The 21,624-nt window shown below is 49.2% G+C and overlaps 1 protein-coding gene across 1 annotated transcript; it reads right to left on the bottom strand.

The window, feature by feature from the left end:
• Positions 1–9,542: 9,542 nt before the first annotated feature.
• PNMA5 (PNMA family member 5) lies at positions 9,543–11,052 on the bottom strand. The gene has a single exon (XM_036306129.1). It carries the CDS (start codon positions 11,050–11,052, stop codon positions 9,721–9,723), a length of 1,332 nt encoding a protein of 443 aa, XP_036162022.1. The 3' UTR covers positions 9,543–9,720.
• Between the last annotated feature and the right edge of the window lie 10,572 nt (positions 11,053–21,624).

The raw sequence follows: 21,624 nt of genomic DNA on the forward strand, positions 1-21,624 counted from the left end.
GCTGTGTGTGTGTGTGTGTGTGTGTGTGTGTGTGTGTGTGTGTGTTTTTCCAAGAGGGCTTTGGAAGTAAGCATTGGCTTCATAAAGTCAATCTTAACTCCTTATTAAAAATATCTGGTCACATATGGTTCTATGAACGTCATTATCAAATATGACATTCCAGTGTATATTTGAGTATGTCAAATAAAAATAAATCTGGACTTAAGCAGAGACTTTAATGTGAAAGGGAGAATGCTTTGATCTCAGAAATCTACAAACATCTCAAAACCAAAGAGAAAAAGGCTTTTCTTTTATAGAGTAAGGAGGAGCAAGAAGAGATGAGCAGAAGCTTTCAAAGAAAGATTCTGGAAAAGCAATAAGATATGAACAACAGACCTGACAGGAAAAGTTTCTGTCTAGGGTCAGCTAATTCTCAAAACAAGTTGACTTGGCAGATGTTCATCTTTGGGATTGTTCAGGCTTGGGAACACGTAGAGTTCAAGGACTTGGAGGAAAGAGAGAAACTTTCCTCAAGTTTGGCCAAGACAAGGCAGAAAGTAAAAAAAAAAGGGGGGGGGGTAAATTGTGAACACTTGGTCAGTCCCTGCTGTTATGATGGACAAAATGTGTCCTTAAACAATATTAGGAATGAGCCCTAACTGGTTTGGCTCAGTGGATAGAGCTTTGGCCTGCGGACTCAAGGGTCCCAGGTTCGATTCCGGTCAAGGGCATGTACCTTGGTTGCAGGCACATACCCAGTAACGAGTGTGCAGGAGGCAGCTGATCGATGTTTCTCTCTCATCGATGTTTCTAACTCTCTATCCCTCTCCCGTCCTCTCTGTAAAAAATCAATAAAATATATTTAAAAAAGAAACAATATTAGGAATGAGATCAGAGTCCATGAGGTTGGTCCAGATAGTTTTCAGGGGTGGACTGACCTTCATGTTCTTGTTGGCTCTGAATGACTAGTTGTGTCATCAGTTGAGAGTGCTGTTGGAAGGACAGCTGTTGGGGGTCATTAGCATTTAATAAGATAGACTTAGGAAAACCATTAAAAATAGTTACTAAAGGTTGAATAGGGAGTAATACCAAGACTTGCATCCTAGAAGAAGTCAGTCAAGATGATTCCTAGACATTGGACCTGACACATTTTGATGGTACAGTGAGGATGGCAGGAGCAATCTGATAAATTTCTTGGATTTTCTGAATATTTCTGGTGATTGCATGGATGTCAGGGATGTTTTTAGGAACAAATATACAGCAGTCACTTCAGACTACTGTACAAATGCCCCATTGAGAAACCAGAATCATGTCCAATGTTGGACAATTTTAGAGGACCACTCACTGGAGTTCCTGGAGTCCTCTGCTTATGAAGTTGGTGGTTTCAGGAAGGTTGTCAACAGTCATGGTTATTTTCTGGAGCAGAGCCTATAAATTGGGGGAGTTCTGGCGAACCTTCTGAGTGGTTTACACAGCATCAGCTCCAGGTACAAAGGTTGCCATGCATGATTTACTACAGCAGTCAAGTCTTTTAGGTTTCCTCCAGTCTCTTAGCTTTTTATTCCAAGGCTAATTGAGAATATGGAGAGAAACAAAGGTCACAGACTTCTTCAGGGGCTGGGACTCTGTGCTTAGACTTATAGCTATAACACAATTATGTAATTTTGGAATCATATGGTGCCTGGAAAGAGGTAATAGTGTGGTAAGGTAAGAAAAGAAGGTAATTAAAGGACAAGATTAGCTAGATAACTGGTCCTAGTTCAAGGAATAGGTACTGTTTTTGTGTGTTTTTTTCTCAATTTGTATTTTTTATTCCCACAAGGTAGCCAGAGGTGGAGGTGCAGAGCTGTGAGCCAGACCGGGCCCAGGGGCCTTCCTCTGGCAGAGGTGCATGCCAGGTTCTTGGGTCTGCCCCACCAGCAGGCTGGCTTTTAGACAGACTGTCATGGGTGCCAGGTAGAAGCTCCCAGGGGCACAGGCGGTGGGCTCAGATGCGGGGGTGCACATTTGTACTCTTGCCACATATGGAACTCCGGTCCTAATTTGCATTGGTGGCAAGGCAAATATGATTGCAAATACTTAAGCCCATAAAAAAGCTCTTGGTTATGTATGTTACAGTGGAAGCATAGGTTGACCTTTAAACTATATGTATATTAGTAATATTTTACCCATACAAATTTAATCTAGGGAAGGCTAAGCATTTTTAAAGTTTTGACACTTCCATGCAGTTTTATGATATTAAATAAACCTAGTCCTTTTGAACCCTCTCAAAGAACAAATCCTTTGTGATTTTCCAGGAACCCTCTGGGAGATCCCCAAACTCTGAGATTAAGAAGACATCAGAATTTGATTTTAGGAAAGCAAAATGACAAAAGTTGTCAGGAAATTTGAGCACTTGGTTAAATGGAACCATTTGTCAGTGAGAAACACTCCTTGGCTAGCTATTAAACCAAAGTGAAAATAAAAGATTTTCAAAGTAAACATGAGAGAATATGGTTGTTAAAAAAAAAAAAAAAAAAAGCCCTGTGCTCTTTTAGAAGAAGACTTGATTCTCCTAAATCTTTAAGAACGTGATAAAGTAGACTTAAAACACAGGAAATTATTCTGATAAAACACACAATCTGTGCTTTTTAAGGCAGATTACGAAAAAGTAAGGGAAAAGCTTTTAAGATCTATGAAGAGCAAACCAATAAACTAATAATCCAAATTTTGACATTTTAACAGAGAGATAACCAAATTCTAGTTTTGTACCTGAATAATATTTGATGAAAAGGTGTTTTTTAAAAATATTATGAAAAAACTCATTGAATTTTGGCCATAAGTAATGAAATTCCTTTTTCATGAATACTCTGTAACTTCCTGTATCTATTCAGGTTTTGTCAGACAGTTTCCTCATTATCATTTTTGGACAAGCAGTCACTTTATTTTAGGACAAAATTACTCACTTTTTCCTTAACAAAAACATATTTTGCATACCTTGCATGCAAAGTTGTCCCACATTGCCATTATTGCTGCAAATAGTTTTGTTTACACATATCAATTATAATTTTTAACCTCCAGTAACTTTTAGTTTACAGGGAAAACCAGGGAGTATATCAGTGTGAACCATCTGTCATGTGACAGCATTTTGTGGCAAACTAGCAAATATTCTGAATATACATTTGATAATATTTATAGGTATATACATCTTTACAGTACACTTTCTCAGTGTGCAAAAAAAAAAGCATTTTTATTAACAGATCCTAATATACTTGGCATCTCTGTGCCATATAAAAATAAGAAGGAAAAGGTCTATAAATTTAAACTTATGCCTAGTAATAAATTTTTCAACATTTTTTCTTACTGAGAAACGATCTAGGCATTTAAAGAATATCTATTACTTGTCTTAGTTTACCATAAGTCTAAGCTTGTAAGTTACCAAAAAATATTGGAAACTATTTTTAACCAAACATATTATAACACACAATTATTGTTGAAATAATAATGAGTCAATTTGAATAAATTTATATTTATTTTTTTGTAATCTAAAACATCTAGTAAATGTAATATTAATTTATTTGACTAGTAAACCTGTATAAATTTAGGAAGACCATATCCAGGTAAAATAAAAAGGAATGCTTGTATATGCTTAATGCTGATAACTGAGAGATAAAGCTAGTTTTATTAAACCAACAATATTAAACTATTCTTTGCCAAAACGTTACCTTAATTATAAAACTTGAATTATTAAAACACTCGGGTTTCTACATTTCTAGGAGTTTTAAGTATATTTAATTTATATAAGCACCTAATTATCTCTAAGCCATTTAAGACAGAGCTCCTTTAAGATAAAAGCTAGTTTGGCAATACCATCTGGAGATAGGAAGCTATTACATAAATGCACATCAACACACAAACAGATTTAAAAAGAGATCTTGTGGCTTTAATTCTAACATTTTTAGCCATGAGTCAGGTTTAAACACAGAAACGCGAATCTTGCTGTTTAATTTTTTTTTTTAAAGTTGGCTTTTTGCCCCACCTTTACATTTTTACTAGAATTACGTCTGTGGCAGATGGAATAAGTTGTGGTTAGTTGCTCAATAGGAGGGCTAAAGCATACCACCCATGTTTGTAAAGGGGACATTTTAGTCCTGTGTAATCTTATGAACTAAATTTTGGGTGAGGGACAGAGAGACATCCAACAGCCTCCAAAACTGAGTAAATAAAATATCCAGAGTGTTTCTAATTAGAATGGTCACCCTCAGGCTTTTGTTTTGGGGTTCCTGAGTCCCTGGAGAGCACCCAAAGAGGGCAGGGGCAAAAATATCTAGTGACTATAGGCAGTTGAGAAGCTGAAGTTGGAAGGAAAAGGTCTGGAGGAGTGCATAGAACGATGAGGGGAGTAGGGGTGTGGAAGGGGGGCAGAGAAAAGGATTCAGGGGAGTTGAAGGGAAGGTCTAAGGTGGTAAAAAGGAGGAAGAAGGGCCAGGGATGAGAGGAAGGGAGAAATCTTAGATGAGCCAGTTTGGGAAGAGCCCAATTTTTCCAAAGAGGCCATTAAAGTTAAAATGTTGCCCATTTTTGAGATATTGAACTGAATTAGTTCTGTAATACTGAAGCATGTAGTGAGCAGGAAAGAGAAAAGGGGTATTAGCAGATAGTTAAACCAAAGAGAAAAAACTTTCACAGGGCCAGGAAATACTCTTACTTGTTTAAATTCCCACACTCCCTGGGTCTGAGGGCCAAGGAAACACCCCATTCAATTTCCAGGTTCAGAAGCCTAAGGACCTCCATCCTTGAGCCAATGCAACCCTTCCATGGGATCTCTGAGATCAAAGAGCAGAGAGAACTACCTAACCCCAACTCCCACCCTGAGAGCAATCTCTGGGAAAGAGAGTGAGGGAACCTCCCTCAGTCTCCCAGTTCATAGAGCCATAGAGCCTTTCCTGCAATTTCTGAGGCCAAAGAGCCAAGGGAACCTTCCCCAAATCTCCCAGATGGGAGAGCTGATATAACCTCCTATGCAGTTTCTGGATTCAAAACACCTCCCCCTTCTTAGGCCCTCTCCCAACTTCTGGGTTTGAAAACCAAAGAAAGTCCTGCTCAACCTCCTGGGAGGCAGCGCCAGGGAACCCTTCCCCCACCCATGCCATATCTGGAGTCAGAGGGGGAAAAACAGAGGCCTCACAGAAGGGTCAAAGCAAAGTCCCTTTGCCAGAAGAATCAAAGTAACCCCTTACTACCAGGTCACTGCTGGCTCAGGCTGATGTTGGGCCAAAGTTCAGGGGTCTTTGGGAAGCAGAGGAGCTAAACCAAATTTTGGTAATAAGCACTCTACTCTGTTCCTACTTATTGATTAGTGGAAATGAGACAAAGAAGGGAAATTTGGAAGGTCCTTGTTTAGTCTTGTCAGACAGAAAACAACAGGGGCATCCCTGAGTCATATGGGGAAAAGGGGTTGTGTGAGTTTTCAGTCTGCCATAACAAGGTACTACAGACTGGGTGGCTCAACACTGCAAATGTGTTGTCTCATAATTTTTGAGGCCAGAGGTTGGAGATTAAGATATGGTTGCTTCCTTCTGAGGGCCATGAGGGGGAGCTGTTTCAGGGTTTTCATTGGCTTGCTGATGGCCTCCTCTCCCTGTGTGTCTCTTCACATCATCTTTCCTTTATATGTGTCTATTTATCTTTGCACCCAAATGTCCCCTTTTGATAAAGATACCAGTTGTATTGAATTAGGGTCCCCTGATAACCTCACTTTAATTCCATCTCTAAAGACCCTGCCTCCAAATCAGGCACATTCTGAGGCACTGGGGGGTTAGGACTTCAACATACCAATTTTGGTAAGGATGTAATTCAGCCATAGCAGTTCCTCACAGTAAGTCATTTTTCAGGAAATAAAAGAATAGATTTTTTAAATGAATTAATTTATTTTTTTAAATATTTTTATTGATTTCAGAGAGGAAGGGAGGAGGAGGAGAGAGAGATAGAAACATTGATGAGAATCATTGATGGGCTGCTTCCTGCATGCTCCACACTGGGGATAGAGCCCACGATGCAGGCATGTGCCCTGACCAGGAATTGAACTGTAACCTTCTGTTTCATAGGTTGATGCTCCATCACTGAGCCATGCTGGTCAGGCTAGATTTCTTAACCATGGCTCTTTTCCAGGGTCACAGGATTCAAGTGAGTTCAACATTGTCAGCAGGCCACTGAGGAAGGAGCAGGGCAGCTGGAGGTGCTTGCTGCCAAAGTGCTCCAAGGAAGGACTTGCTTGGGGCTCCAGGAGCAGGAGGCGTCTAGAGGGGGATTGTGGCCTTGAGAGGCAGCCCCCAAATGACTGGGGCTTTGAGTAGAGAAAAGCTCATTGGGCAGAGGGGGCTCCCAGGCACTGGCAAATCCCAGCTATGGGGAATGTGGGGTACAGAGAAGCAGAGGACCTGGACCTGTCCCCCAGGTCTGGGGAACTGGATAGCAATCACCTGGGCTTCAAACCTTGCACTTTGAGCTCCAGGTAAAGGAGCCAGGGGTAACAGGGAGAAAAGACAACAAGGGAAAAAAAACTCACACTAATATCTTTGTAAATACTATCCCTTTGGGGGAAACGGGCAAAAGGCTGGAAGGGGTAGCCTCCAGGTGCCAGGTGGCAGGCAGGGAACTCTCTTTTCTGTGCCAGCCCAGAAGGAAGAGAGCTGATCCCCGGGGCCCAGGAGCTAGCCCTCCTCCTGTCAACTCTCCATGGGAGAGGTGGGAAAGTGGCTACCAACACATAGTCCACCTAGAAGGATTCCAAACACACCAATTGCCCAACACACACACACCCTCACACACATTCTTTTCTCTTCAGCTATCACGCACCTGCATGCCCACAAACATCCCTCCGTGGCTATACCAATGCTGGCCACTTGTTAGCTGGCAAGGGTAGGCTGATCACAGAAGGGTAGGCAGGCACCCAGCCCCACCCTGGAATCCAGAACCTGGCAGGGGCGTCCCAGGTGTCCGACCTCACTCCAGGGCCCTTCTGTGGCCAGCTGGTCTCTGGGACTGTACATCTGACCTCTCTGACCCATATGGGCACTCTGAGCCCCCACACCTCTGCCAGGGATCCTGTGGCCTCTGGCCTGCCTTCTGTCCTTTCCCTTCCCTTCAAAGTCTAACCCACTTATTCCTGGTGGATCCCAGAGCTTCCTGGGGATGCAAACAGATACTCTCCTGTGCTCACAAATTCCTGCTACCTACACCATCCAGCCCAGAGGACTTCACAGCCCTCAGGGACCCTGCTCCTACTATACCCCAATGCTGACTTGGAGTCCCAGGCCATCATTGCTCCCCAACCCCGCACCCAGCAGACCCTTTTCTCAATTGCACATAGCAGAGGCGAATTTCTGATGTAACAAGAAAATTTATTGAAGAAAAACATTTACTGAATCCATTGAAAAAAGGGAATAACAACAGTAAAGAATTTCTAATAGCCACTAGTGTACATAGTTCACACCCCCTCCTCCTGGGGTCCCTGACAAGGTGCCTCAGCTCCCCCCCCCCCCGCCCACCACGGCCCTCCCACCAGCCTCCCTCCCTGAGGGCCCCACGATTGGTCTTTGCAGGACTATGGATGCTGGTGATGTCCACTCACTGCAGGGCTCCCTCCCCCTCTGGATGACATGCTGGGGCCTGGCCCTGCCCTAGGTCTGTTCGGGTGGCAGATGTCTTCAGGTGCCCCTCATTTAGGCCTGGGAATGCTGCTCAGGGGTGCTCCCAGGCAGGCTGCCCAAGGTGCAGGGTTTGGGGCTGGGGGTGGCCTTGGCATTGGTGGCTGAGTGGTGGTTCGCCAGGCCAGTTCCCGTTCTCCTGCCTGCTGGCTCCATACCTCCAGTGGCCCTGCATAAACAAACAGAACAAAAGACTGCCCCTCCCAATAACTCCCCCTCCTCTCCTGTTCACCTCCTGTTCTCCTCCTCCTCCGCCTCTCCTGCTCACCTATTATGCTCTTCCTCCTCTCCTGCTCACCTCCTGTTATCCTCCTCCTCCTCCCCTGTTCACCTCCTGTTATCCTCCTCCTCTCCTCTTCACCTCCTGTTATCCTCCTCCTCCTCCTCCTCTCCTGCTCACCTCCTGTTATCCTCTTCCTCCTCCTCCTCCCCTGTTCACCTCCTGTTATCCTCCTCCTCTCCTGTTCACCTCCTGTTATCCTCCTCCTCCTCCTCCTCCCCTGTTCACCTCCTGTTATCCTCCTCCTCCTCCCCTGTTCACCTCCTGTTATCCTCCTCCTCCTCCCCTGTTTACCTCCTGTTATCCTCCTCCTCCTCCCCTGTTCACCTCCTGTTATCCTCCTCCTCCTCTCCTGTTCACCTCCTGTTATCCTCCTCCTCCTCCCCTGTTCACCTCCTGTTATCCTCCTCCTCCTCCTCCTCCCCTGTTCACCTCCTGTTATCCTCCTCCTCCTCCCCTGTTCACCTCCTGTTATCCTCCTCCTCCTCCTCTCCTGCTCACCTCCTGTTATCCTCTTCCTCCTCTCCTGCTCACCTCCTCCTCCTGCTTCTGTTACCCTCCTCCTCCCGTTCACCTCCTGTTATCCTCCTCCTCTCCTGCTCACCTCCTGGTTATTCTCCCCCTCCTCCTCCTCTTCCTCCTCTTCTCCTGGTTATTCTCCTCCTCCTCCTCACCTCCTGTTATCCTCCTCCTCCTCCTCTCCTGCTCACCTCCTGGTTATTCTCCTCCTCCTCCTCCTCCTCCTCCTCCTCCTCCTCCTCCTCCTCCTCCTCCTCTTCCTCACCTCCTGGTTATTCTCCTCCTCCTCCTCCTCTTCCTCCTCACCTCCTGGTTATTCTCCTCCTCCTCCTCTTCCTCCTCACCTCCTGGTTATTCTCCTCCTCCTCCTCTCCTGCTCACCTCCTAGTTATTCTCCTCTTAGTTTTCCTCCTCCCCCTCCTTCTCCCCCCTTCTCCTCCTGCTTTAGAACAAATTTCCACCACCTCCCCACCCCCCCGCCCCCGCACCCAATCCAGCTGTGGTACTAGCCCAAGTCCCCACCCCCCTGCAGGCTGAGCCCATGCTCTCCCCTGGGGCTCTCCTCCCTTTGCCCTCCTGCCCCTATAGTCTTCCCAGGCTGCAGGGGGAGGAACTGCCTGCAGGCTGGGGCCGGGCTGTCCTGGTCTCACTGGCGCAGGGGCTCAAGGGTGGTGCCTTCGTGGGGCTTCCCTAGAGCAGTGTAGATAATTCTGAAGACGGGCTGGACCCTGCGGCCTCCCTTGCGGGGGGTCACCCTATTTCCATCACACAGCTGTTCCTCACAGGTGCTGGCTTCTTCTGGTAGGGGTGGCCCAGGGGAAGGTTCTTCTGGGCTTGGTGGGACTGGTGGGCCTGTAGGCATTCTTAGCTCTGAGTCCACAGGGTGGGCATTTCGGGGTGGCCAGACGACAGGGCCCATGCCCGAGTCCTCAGCTGCAACTCCTTCAGCTTCTGCCATGGTGGGGCCCCTGCTCATGGCTAGAGCACCCCATGTTCTGGGTGTGCTGGCCGCCTGCTTGTGTCGCTGGCACCTCTTCAGGACTCTATACTTGTCTTCCCCTGAGGGGAATCTGGTCTCGTGGGTGGGGTTCCTTTCAGCTGCTGGAGGATGAGGGGGGTTAGCCTGTACCTGACTGCCCTGCCCCTCTGCCCCACTCAAATACTCTATTTGCATGGAATGCCCCTTCCCCTTGTTAAAATTGCCCTGCTGCCTGCTAGGGGAAAGGGTACCTGGATTTTCTGAGCCTGTACTGCCTAGGACTCGGGGTGGCTCGTGCCCCCAGCCCCCGCCTCGTTTCCCGACTCTCCTATAAGCTGAGGCCTCTCCCTTTCTGGCGATTGCGGTTCGACCTTAATGCATGTGATCAGGCTGTGGCTCTCCTCTTCCGTATTGTAGCGGGGCACTTTCCTGCCCCTAAATGACACAGTGCCAATCCCTTCCTGGATGGTCTGAGTGCTGCTATCACAATACTGCACTGCCTGCTGGGGGACCTGAGGTGCAGAATCACTGACTTCCTCGAACACCTGTCTGCTGGAAGGCCTGCAGCCCCTTTCTGCAGGCTTTTGCTTCTGCTTCAGCATCACCGCAGTGACCTTGCACTCCTCTTCATCTCGAACAAGTTTCATTAACTCTAGGAAAGTGGGAGGACACCCTCTCTGATCCAGGAGCTCGAGCTTGCCTCGGAGGCTGCTGCACAGGTTGGTATGAGACAGGACATGTTTCAGGCGAATCAAATCTGCTCTTTGCGCTGCTGTGGGGCTGTGCTGCATGGCTTTCTGCAGCAGCGGCTCCAGGCGCACCAAAAACGCAGAGATTTTCTCTCCAATCTTCTGAACGGTATGGAGCAACTTAAACTGCGCGGTTCTAGAGTCCTCTTTGCTCCCAAAGATCTCCTTCAGGGCATCCAGGAATTGCTGTGAAGTCATAGAGTCACTGGTGGCCCGGAGCACCCGCATGATGGACAGGGCAGAGCCACGGAGGCTCTCTAGCAAACGCCGTATCTTCTCTGTCTCAGACACTTGCCAAACCGGCATCACCTCAGTGACCTGCTCCAGCCAGGCTTCAAAGTTATCTTCGCCTGGGCCTGTAAAGACATCTCCTGAAAACATTCTGACTTTTCGGTACCACATGCTTTCTTTCTCAGACTGTGAAGCTGTGGATTTCTCTTGGGGAGCAGCGCCTGGCTCCTGGTCCTCAGTGGGAAGGGCACACCCCAGGGCACTGGCCACATCTGTCATTTTCCGGCCCTCATCCTTCAGGAAGTAACTCAATCTATTGATGAATTCATCATCTGGGTTACGGGGTTTCACCACCACTTCCCAGGCACCTCCTTTTCCTGGTATCTGATTGGGTGTCTTAGCGTAATTGACAGTGTCTCCCAGTTCGATGATGACTGCCTTAGCATTGTCATCCCTTCTGAACATTCTTCCCAGCACCCTGTATGAGTACAAGGGCTGTAAGCTTGACCTAATAGTCTCTTTAATTTCATCGTCAGTACACTCCACGGGGATCCCCACAATCAGCAGGGCCTTCCTGGGGTCCAGGTCCATCCCCTTGCACCAATCCTCTAACAGTGTCAAGGCCATTGCTCTGACTTTCTATGGACTGATCTAAAACTAGGGGTAGTAATCTGCTACAGAGTTTGACCCAGACTTGGTCAATTCTGAGCCAATGGCAAGTACAAGGCAGAAGAGTCCCAGGTTTCCACAGCCTGTAATGCAAATGGAGTGAACGCATCATTACTGCCCACTTCCCACCCTCACCAGCAGCCCCTCTTCTGCCCCAACCTCCACTCACAGGGATTCAGTCCCTGCCTCCCAGGCCCCCCGAAATCATTTGGTGGTATGTAGAGTATAGAGGGGTCTCCCCAGTCCAAACTCCCCCCACCTCATCGCTTCCCTGCTGACCTCCTGCTGTGGGTTCTTCCTCAAAGTCTAAGGACTCTGCCACACGAGCTGCAGATGCCTGCAGTGAAAAGGTAGCATTAGAAGGCAGGGCCTAATGCCTGGGGACCCTGACAAAGCCCTCCAAGCAGGAGACCAGGAGAATATCCCACTCCGTGGCACAAGGCCGTGCAGGCCCAGGGCACCTGGCATCCTCTTTGCCAGGGCAACGGTGGGAGGAGGGAGGTGCAGAGTTCTCCTCTTTTCAGTAAATGCCCAACAGATCAGAAAGATGGCTGGAGTTCTACACAATGCAATTGAACTGCTGGGTGTGGAGATCCCTGGAGAGGTGCAGTGTTGTCATGTATACCAAGAACAGTGGGGACCACGGGTGGGTTTCTATCACAGACAGGTGTCATATGGTAAGGTTAAGACCCTCTAAGAGCAACAGGTGATGTCACTGGCCTCCAACCAGTGAAGTGTCCTAGCAACAAAGGGGGTTGGGGGATGTGAGGTGGGGGGTGGGCAGCAAAGATTGAGTGCTCAAAAATCAAGAGCTTATGACTTTAAATTGCATAGGCGCTGGAATCAGGGACATAAAAGGGACCCAGAAAAGGTCTTCAGTGCCGCACTGCAGGAGACAGACTACTATCCCTCTAGTTGTAACCCTACAGAGAAGAGTCTGTACACAATGACAGGCAGTCCCACCCCCTCTTGCTCCTTGCCAGAGTTACAGAAGCCCTTCCCAATGTAGGCCCACCTCACAGTTGCTCACCAGTCAGAGTAGGGTCCTCTGGCAGTGCAGATGCGGGGATTCCACCCGCACTCAACGTTCAGCTCTCCAGTTCTGTCCAGTCAGGCAGTTCCCGGCCCTAGGGCAGAGGGTACTGCTCCACTGGATCTGTCCGAAGAGAAGGCAGAGGTATTTTGCTAGGGTTCTGAGCCACGTGTCCCTGCCCAGGCTGTACCCATTCTGAGTCTGCAGAGCTGTCGATAAGTACCCTGTTGCAGGGATACAAGAAACTGCTCCCTAGAGTCCACTGCTGCAGCAGAAGTAATCCTACTTTAAGATAATTGCCACACCCTCAAGTCCGCCCCCACTCCGCCCACATACCCACCCACTGTCATGGCCCACCCCCAACGCCTCTAACCCAAGACCCACCCAGCAATCCCTGCCTCCACCAAGCCCAAGCCCTAACACCAAGCTCCATCCCCACAGTACAAGTATCGTCCCCACCCAAATCCTACCCGTGCACTCACTTTCCACCCCTCTCACACCTTGCCCCACCAAGTCCCATACCCACCCAACCCGATACTCAGTTCCAGCCCCACGGAAGCTCAATTCCCTTTCACCACACAACTCCTACCCCTGCCACTCATGTTCCACCCCTTCCTAAATCCACCACCACCAAGCTCCACCCCACCCATGCACAAGCCCTGATGCCAAGCCCCATCCCATCCTCCTCCTGTCACTCATGTTCCACCCCCCAACCCTGCTCACACCAAGTCCCACTCCTTCCCAAGCCCCAACCCACGAAACCCCACCCACACAAAAGCCCTGTCGCTAAGCTCCATGGCAACAGAAGTTTAATCCCTGCCCCCACCCAAGCCCTCCTCCTGCCACTCACGTTCTAACCTTCCCAAACCCTGCCCACCCCATGCATGCCCAAGCCCTGATGCCAAGCTCCACCCTGCTCCTGTCACTCATGTTCCACCCTCAGAAACCCTGCCCACACTAAGTCCCACCCCTTTCCAAGCCACGCCCTACAAAATCCCACCCCATGCATGCACAAGCCCTGACACCAAGCTTCACTGCTCCCCAAGCTACACCCCACCAAACCCCACCCAACACAAAAGCCCTGATGCCAAGCCCCACCCCATACCAAGCCACACCCCACCAAGCCCCACCCCATGCAAAAGACCTGCTAAGCTCCACACTAGCATGTACAAGCCCTAACACCCCACCAAGCCACACCCGATGCAATAGCCCTGATGCTAAGCCCCACCCCACGCAAGTGCAGGCCCTAAGGCCAAGCCCCACCTTTTCCCAAGCCATGCCCCAACAAGCCCCATCCCATGCATGAGCAATTCCTGAAGCCAAGCTCCACCCCTCCCAAGGCCACGCCCCACCCCAAGCATGTGCAAGCCCTGACGCCAAGCCCCACCCCTTCCCAAGCCACGCCCCACCAAGCCCCACCCCATGCAAAAGATCTGCCCCTAAGCTTCACACCACGCATGCACAAGCTCTGACGCCAAGCCCCACCCCACCCATGCCCAAGCTCTGATACCAAGCTCCACCCCTTCCCAAGTCCCACCCCATGCATGCACAAGTCCTGACGCCAAGCCCCACTCCTTCCCAAGCCCCACCCCACGCATTTGCAAGCCCTGACGCCAAGCCCCACCCCTTCCCAAGCCACGCCCCACCAAGCCCCACCCCCTGCAAAAGACCTGCCGCTAAGCACCCATGCACAAGCTGACGCCAAGCCCCACCCCTTCCAAAGCCCCACCCCACCCATGCGCAAGCCCTGATGCCAAGCCCCACCCCTTCCCAAGCCCGCCCCACCAAGCCCCACCTACACATGCACAAGCTCTGACGCCAAGCCCCACCCCTTCCCAAGCCACGCCCCACCAAGCCCCACCCCAAGCATACGAGAGCCGATGCCAACACCACCCCTTCCCAAGTCCCTCCCCACACATGCACAAGCCCTGACGCCAAGCCCCACTCCTTCCCAAGCCCCACCCCACGCATGCGCAAGCCCTGACGCCAAGCCCCACCCCTTCCCAAGCCACGCCCCACCAAGCCCCACCCCATGCAAAAGACCTGCCGCTAAGCTCCACACCACGCATGCGCAAGCCCTGACGCCAAGCCCCACTCCTTGCCAAGCCCCACTCCTTGCCAAGCCCCACTCCTTCCCAAGCCCCACCCCACGCATGCGCGAGCCCTGACGCCAAGCCCCACCCCTCCCCACCAAGCCCCACCAACGAGCCGACGCCAAGCCCACCCTTCCAAGCCACGCCCACCAAGCCCCACCCATGCAAAAGACCTACCGCTAAGCTTCACACCACGCATGTGCAAGCTCTGACGCCAAGCCCCACCTCTTCCCAAGCCCACCCCACCAAGCCCCACCCCACGCATGCGCATTTCCTGGCGCCAAGCTCCACCGCCCTACTAAGCCCCACCCCACGCATGCGCAGGCCCTGACACCAAGCCCCACCCCTCCCCAAGCCCGCCCCACCAAGCCCCACCCTACGCATGCGCAAGCTCTGACGCCAAGCCCCACCCCTTCACAAGCCACGCCCCACCAAGCCCCACCCTACACATGTGCAAGCTCTGACGCCAAGCCCCAACCCTTCCCAAGCCACGCCCCACCAAGCCCCACCCCATGCAAAAGACCTACCGCTAAGCTTCACACCACGCATGTGCACGCTCTGACGCCAAACCCCACCTCTTCCCAAGCCCACCCCACCAAGTCCCACCCCACGCATGCGCAAGCCCTGACGCCCAGTGCCACTCCTTCCCAAGCCATGCCCTACCAAGTCCCACCCCACGCATGCGCATTTCCTGGCGCCAAACTCCACCGCCCTAAGCCCCACCCCACGCATGCGCACGCCCTGACGCTAAGCTCCACCCAAATGTTCAATCCCTGCCCCCACCCAAGTCCTCCTCCTGCCACTCATATTGCAACCATCCCAAACCCTGCCCCCACCTAAACTGCACCCCCACTCAAGCCCTGCCCCCCCCCCCCCGTAAACCCAATTTGTATGCCCAAGCCTCCCATTCCCATATGCTCCTCACCCCTTACACACCCCGTACCTCAAACACCCCCCCATTCTGGTCAGTGGATTTTGGGCGAGGCCAGGTGAAGGGCCAAAGCCACTTTCCCTTCAGGGGAAGGCCTGGAGCCATTTGTCCTGGATGTGAAAACTGCAGTGGCACTGGAAAGGTTTAGGTTCTGCAGTTCTCAGGCTAGTCACTATGATTAGGTGCCAGGCCTAATCTCATGGTATCCCTCTTCAGGGGAAACTTATATCCAAATTCGACTGCAAGGGTCATTGGGTGGGAGAAGGAGAAGCCCTGCAGTTTGGGTTGCTCTCGGTGTCCAGGGCCCCACTCCTTACCTGCTGGAAATCCGTACAGGCCGGAGTGCCGGAGCACCACAGCCACGAGGACGCGTGCCTGCTGCTGCCGCTGCCGCAGCCGCAATGCACACTGGGTAGGGGGCAGAAGGCGGGAAGAAGTTATAGAGTGCGCACAGCACGCTCGCGCCTGCGCCCTAGCGACTTGGGCACCTCAAAAGGCGGGGCACTTTGAAAAGGGGGGCCCGGGGGCTCCTTGTCCCTGCTCCTGTCCCTGCTGTGCCTGGGGGTAGAGTTCAAATCAAGCTGGGGGCAGTGTACTGCAGAGCTGGACTGTGTCCAGCCTCGGGTTAGCTACAAGCTGACCACCAGGGCCAGGAATCACTTGGGGGTTCCTGCTGCACTGTAGCCGTTGGAACGGAAGCTGAAGTGTGGCAGTCTCCCATTGGCTCCCCTTAGTTGATTGACGCAATCAGTCGGCTCAGGGGGCCGGTTGCAAAAGTAAAGCCCCGGATAGCCCTTTCTAAAGAAAAGTCCTGATCCCTGCTTATATGTTCTTATGCCACATTCTAAGGGAGTGTGGCAAAAATACAGCTGCTACCTGCCTTTTACGAGGGCATGAACATTTTTAGAGTTCACAAAGAGACAGAAAACGATCACGGATTCCATTCACCCATTATTCTCTTGACTTCGAGAGCGAGTATTACCCGCCTAGTATCCGAACTGTTTCCCGCTCTTTTTGAAAGGTTTCTTCCACTGCGGGCAGACCGGAATGTTTGCCCCGGAGTCCGCAGGATCCAAATGCTCCGGTCCGAAATGGGCGTGAGTGGGGTGCAGGTGGCGCAATGGAAAGTGTGTACAAATCTCCAGCAGATCTTGATAAAAATGAAAGTCCCACTCAGAACGATGAGGTAGAGCTAAGAATCTGCAAGCTCCTCCAGAGCCGCTCGACTCCAGTGGTGCCGATTCCTGACGGGGCTTTGGGTACCAAGGCTCTGAAACCTGTAACTACTTTTCAGGACCAGAAATTGGGGCCTTTGGTGACAGAATAGATTTCTCTTCCCTTATTAGGGATGCAGAAGAACAGGCTTTTCTATAATGTTTTAATAAAAAAATTTAAAACAAACAAAATTTTATTTATTTTTATTTTGCAATCACAGTTGACATTCAACATTATATTAGTGTATTAGTTTCAGGTGTTTAGCATGATGGTTAGACATTTATATAATTTATGAAATGATCCTCCCCCATATAAGTCTAGTACCCACCTGGCACCATATATAGGTATTACAATATTATTGACTATATTCCCTATGCTGTACTTTATATCCCCATGACTATTGTGTAACTACCGATTTGTACCTAAGTGAAATAACTCAGAGAAAGACAATTACAATATGATTTAACTTCTCTGTGGAATTTAAAAAACAAAATAAATGAACAAAACAGAAACAGACTCATTGATACAGAGAATAAACTGATGGTTGCCAGGTGGGAGGTGGGGAGGGGCTTGTGGGGCTTGTGAAGAGATTAAGAAGTACAAAAGCAAACGAACTTTTAAATCAAAGGTTGCTGAGCAAGATACTTGCAGACATCACCTCATTCCCCTTTAACTACAGGTGTTTGCTGTACAGCATTGTTAACTATAGTCACCATGCTATAAATCACATCTCCTGGATTTTGTTATTTTGTGTGTGTGTGTGCATATGTGCGCGCGCGCGTGTGTGTGTGTGTGTGTGTGTGTGTAATATTTAACATTTTAAAAAATGTATTATATTTGCCCTATCTGGCTTGGCTCAGTAGATAGAGTGTTGGCCTGCGGACTGAAGGGTCTCGGGTTTGATTCTGACCAAGGGCACATGCCTGGGTTGGGGGCTCAATCCCCAGTAGGAGGCATGCAGGAGGCAGCTGATCAATGATTCTCTCTCATCATTGATGTTTCTATCTCTCTCTCCCTCTCCCTTCCTCTCTGAAATCAATAAAATATATTTTAAAAATTTATTATATTGAGGGAGAGGGAAGAGGAGAGAGAGAGAGAGAGAGAGAGAGAGAGAGAGAGAGAGAGAGAGAGAGAATTATTTGTCCACTTTGATTCTTCTGTGTGCTCTGACCTGGGATGGTGTATCAGGACAAGGCTGTAACCAACAGCTACCTGGCCAGAGCACGTGAGCATATTTTTAAGTGAACATATTCTGACAAAACTTTACTTGAGAACCAAGTCTTCTCACTTTTAAAAAATATATTTTTTATTGATTTCAGAGAGGAATGGAGAGGGAGAGAGATAGAAACATCAATGATGAGAGAGAATCATTGATCCGTTGCCTCCTGCACACTGTGGATTGAGCCCCAAAACCAGGCATGTGCCCTGACGGGGAATCGAACTATGACCTCCTGGAAAATAGGTCGATGCTCAACCACTGAGGCATGCCGGCTGGGCTGAGAGAACTAAGGTTCTTCACAATTGCGTTACTTCCTATATTGATTTTAAAATATTTTGTCACTTTAAATGTCCATGTAGTGTGTCTCATTAACACGTGATCTTGTTTAACCAAGTATTCAAACCTCCCAATAACTTTAATATTTTGCCTTCCTAAACTCAAATCCTCAGTGATATATTCTTGATCTCAATCTTTTTTGACAGACTTTGGAAAATCACAAGTGCCCTTTTACCTTGTAAAAACAGAGGTGTTCAAAAAAATTAGGCTTATTTCATATATCGAGTTGGGAGGCTTTGCCAATCAATCAGAAGAGCTGCTTAACCTTCCCTAAGTTAAATTTGTGTGGGCAAAATATTATTAATACAAATATTTCAGAAATTGTATGAAATTCCTTTCCTAGAGATTGGTCAATGCCCTTGCTGTCCACACATGTCCTGGTTCTGCTTTGCCTGATATTAAATGACAATATAGCGTTATCAGCCATAATTCTAGTTATCTTTTAAAATGCTGCATGCCAAAGAAACAACCAAATTTCTTTGTCAATTGCATGGCTTTTGTAAATCTTTTGTATGCACAGATAGTTTTTTATTTCACACTGAGGCTTTTCTGAAAGTGCTTGTAATCAGCTGCAGGCTAGAATGCTTCATCTTCAAGAAAAAGGCACTGCCTCAGACCTCCATGAAAAATGTGCTATGGGGGCACAGGCTTCTGATGACATTGCTACACAGCTTTGAGATCCTTCCACTGGACTCAGAATTTCGAGAACTCTAGTGAAGAAGCTGATGGCTTCATGAGACTGCTAGTCCAAGACTGAGCAGAACCAGAATTAATCACATGGGGCTGAATGAACTCGTGAAGGATGATTATGGGTTTTGCTTGGAATATTGCTGATGTTTAATGTGCTATTTTCTGGATATAATGAACTCCTTTCTCATTTCTCTTAAGCTATCTATAACTCATAACAATTTAATAGATTATCTATAATAATAAAAGCATAATATGCTAATTAGACTGGACGTCCTCCTGGATGTCCTTCCTTCTGGACAAAGCTGCAGGCGGGAGCCGAGGTAGAGGCAGCAAAGGCCCCTGGCTGCGGGGGCGGCGGGTGGGGACCAGGGCCAAGGCCCTCACACTAATTTTGTGCATCGGGCCTCTAGTACTTTTATAAACAGGAATAAAGCACTTTTATTTTTCTCTCTGACCAATCCCTCCAGAATTTGTAATTTATTTTTATTTTCTTTTTTTACTGACTTTCTTTTTTTTATTGTTTAAAGTATTACATATGTCTCCTTTTTCCCCAATTGACATCTTCCCCTGCCCCCCAGGACAAGCCCCTACCACCCCAGTGCCCGTGTCCATTGGTTATGCTAATATGCATGCATACAAGTCCTTTGGTTGATCTCCTACTCCCCCTCCCCTGTCTTCTCTCTGAGGTTGGACGGCCTGTTCAGTGTTTCTTTGTCTCTGGATCTGTTTTTGTACATCAGTTTATGTTGTTCATTATATCCCACATGTGAGTGAGATCATGTGATATTTATCTTTCTCTGACAGGCTTATTTCACTTAGCATAATGCTCTCCAGGTCCATCCATGCTGTTGCAAATGGCAAAAGTTCCTTCTTTTTTATCTTTTTATTTTCATGGTTATACAATTATTTGCCTAGGTTCAATAAGAACCTGCCCTCCTTCTTAACAGGATGTAATTGGAAACATAACCAAGGCTCTAAATGGAATGTCATATTTGAAAGATGCTCATAGAATCAGATATGACCTGATAATTTATAGTAACAAACACTACCCTATTATTTTTTTAGGTTTTAGGTGTGTGTGGGTGTTTTTTTTTTGCGGGGGGGGGGAGGGTATACTGCCACCAAGTCCTGGAAATATCTAGTTAGGAGCTACAGTTGTAGTCCTTGTCTTTTGAAGTAGACAAACCTCTTCTTCCTTTTCCAATTGCACTCACGTAGCCTAGAAGGTGGCTGAGGTTGGGGTGAGAAAGTAGCTACCAGGGCACTAGTTCAGTAGCTATTAAACACTGGGTTCCAAGTTCCCTGCTCATTAGTGAAGGACTTTCTCTATCATGTTTCTTCTATCTTTGGACTTTCTTAATCATCCTTTAAAATTTTTTTTTAGTGATTTCAGAGAGAAAGGGAGAGGGAGAGAGAAATAGAAACATCAGTGATGAGAAAGAATCATTGGTTGGCTTCCTCCTACATGTGGGATGGAGCCTGCAACCTGGGCATGTTCCTTAACCAGGAATTGAAATAGTGATCTCTTGGTTCATAGGTTGATGTGAAACCACTGAGCCACGATGGCTGGGCTAATACCCCTTTTTGGTCCCTGGGCTGGATCAAGACATAGATGGCATGCAAATTGTATTTTCAGATATAAAACTCAGCAGCTTGGATCACTTGATAAACAGAATTATAATTCAACAGGATTCTTTATATTATCTAATAAAGAGGGAATATGCAAATTGACTATCATGCCATAATGGTCAAGGTGGCTGCGCCCACAGTGGAGGCAGGGATTCCGTAACACAAGATGGCTGTGCCCACAGCAGAGGATGAGTTCCCGTAACGAGCCTTAATGAGGAATCAACAGGGACCTGAGGTTGCGTGGCTGTGCCCCCCGCCTGGTGGGGTTTGTCAGGGGACCTCAGGCCTAGCTCCCTGCCTGGCAGGGCTTGATGGGGGACCTGAGGCCACACCCCAACCCCAGCACCAGGCCGGGGGACCTCAAGCCATGCCCCCACCCTGGCAGTGGGCCAGGGGACCTGAGGCTGCACCCCACACCTGGCGGGGCTTGACAGGGGACCTCAGGACATGCCCCCCGCCTGTAGGGCTTGATGGGGAACCTCAAGGCATGCCCCTGCCCAGGCCCAAGCTGGGGGACCTCAGGCCAATGCACCCCACCCTGGGCCGGGGGACCTGAGGCTGTGCCCCCTGCCTCACAGGGCTTGACAGGGGACCTCAGGCCACACCAGCTGCCCCAGGTCAGGGGACCTCAAGGTGCACCCCCCCAGCCTAGACCAGGGGAACCTCAAGCTGAGCCCCCCCCTCCATGGCGCCGGGTCAGGTGACCTGAGGTCATGCCCCCTTCACGCCTGACGGGGGTGAAGCCGGCCAGGTCTGGATCCATCCCAATGGGGGTGGGGCCAGCCGGGTCTGGGTCTTGCATGATTTTGAGGCACATGTAGGTGGGAGGGGACTCGACTCTGGTTCCCATGGTGCACCCCAGACTCTGACAGGAGGAAGATTTTCACATACATTTTACTAATTTTCTTTCATCTCTGACACTTCTATTATAGAGAAAGAGCAAATAGCAATACTAAAATATTTCCTCTATTTAATTCCCTTTTAACATGCACTGGGCCTCTAGTATATATATACTAGTGACCCAGTGCATGAAAATTCATGTACTGGAGGAGGGGGTCCCTCAGCCCGGCCTGCCCCCTCTCACAGTCTGGGAGCCCTCAGGGGTGGGAGGCAACCAGCTATCAGGGAAGGCGATGCCCCCATCACTCCTCTGCTGCTGCCACTGCTGGCAGCACAAGCCTCACTGGCCCTGGTTACCTGTGCCTTGGGCTGACCCTGGGTGGCTGGGCAGCCGCCATCTGAGGCTTGCCTGCACCTCGGGCCAGCCCTGAGCAGCTGGGCAGCTGCTATCCGAGGCTTGTCTGTGCCTTAGGCCGGCCCTGGGTGGCTGAGCAGTTGCCATCTTGTGAGGGTGTGACAATTTGCATATTACCTCTTTATTATA

This window comes from Myotis myotis, unplaced genomic scaffold (assembly GCF_014108235.1).
Source record: "Myotis myotis isolate mMyoMyo1 unplaced genomic scaffold, mMyoMyo1.p scaffold_m19_p_4, whole genome shotgun sequence".
NCBI classification, from domain to species: domain Eukaryota; kingdom Metazoa; phylum Chordata; class Mammalia; order Chiroptera; family Vespertilionidae; genus Myotis; species Myotis myotis.

Bases quoted from the DNA above. Each gene is read 5' to 3' on its own strand.
- PNMA5 (XM_036306129.1), bottom strand. From the start codon at position 11,052: ATGGCCTTGACACTGTTAGAGGATTGGTGCAAGGGGATGGACCTGGAC.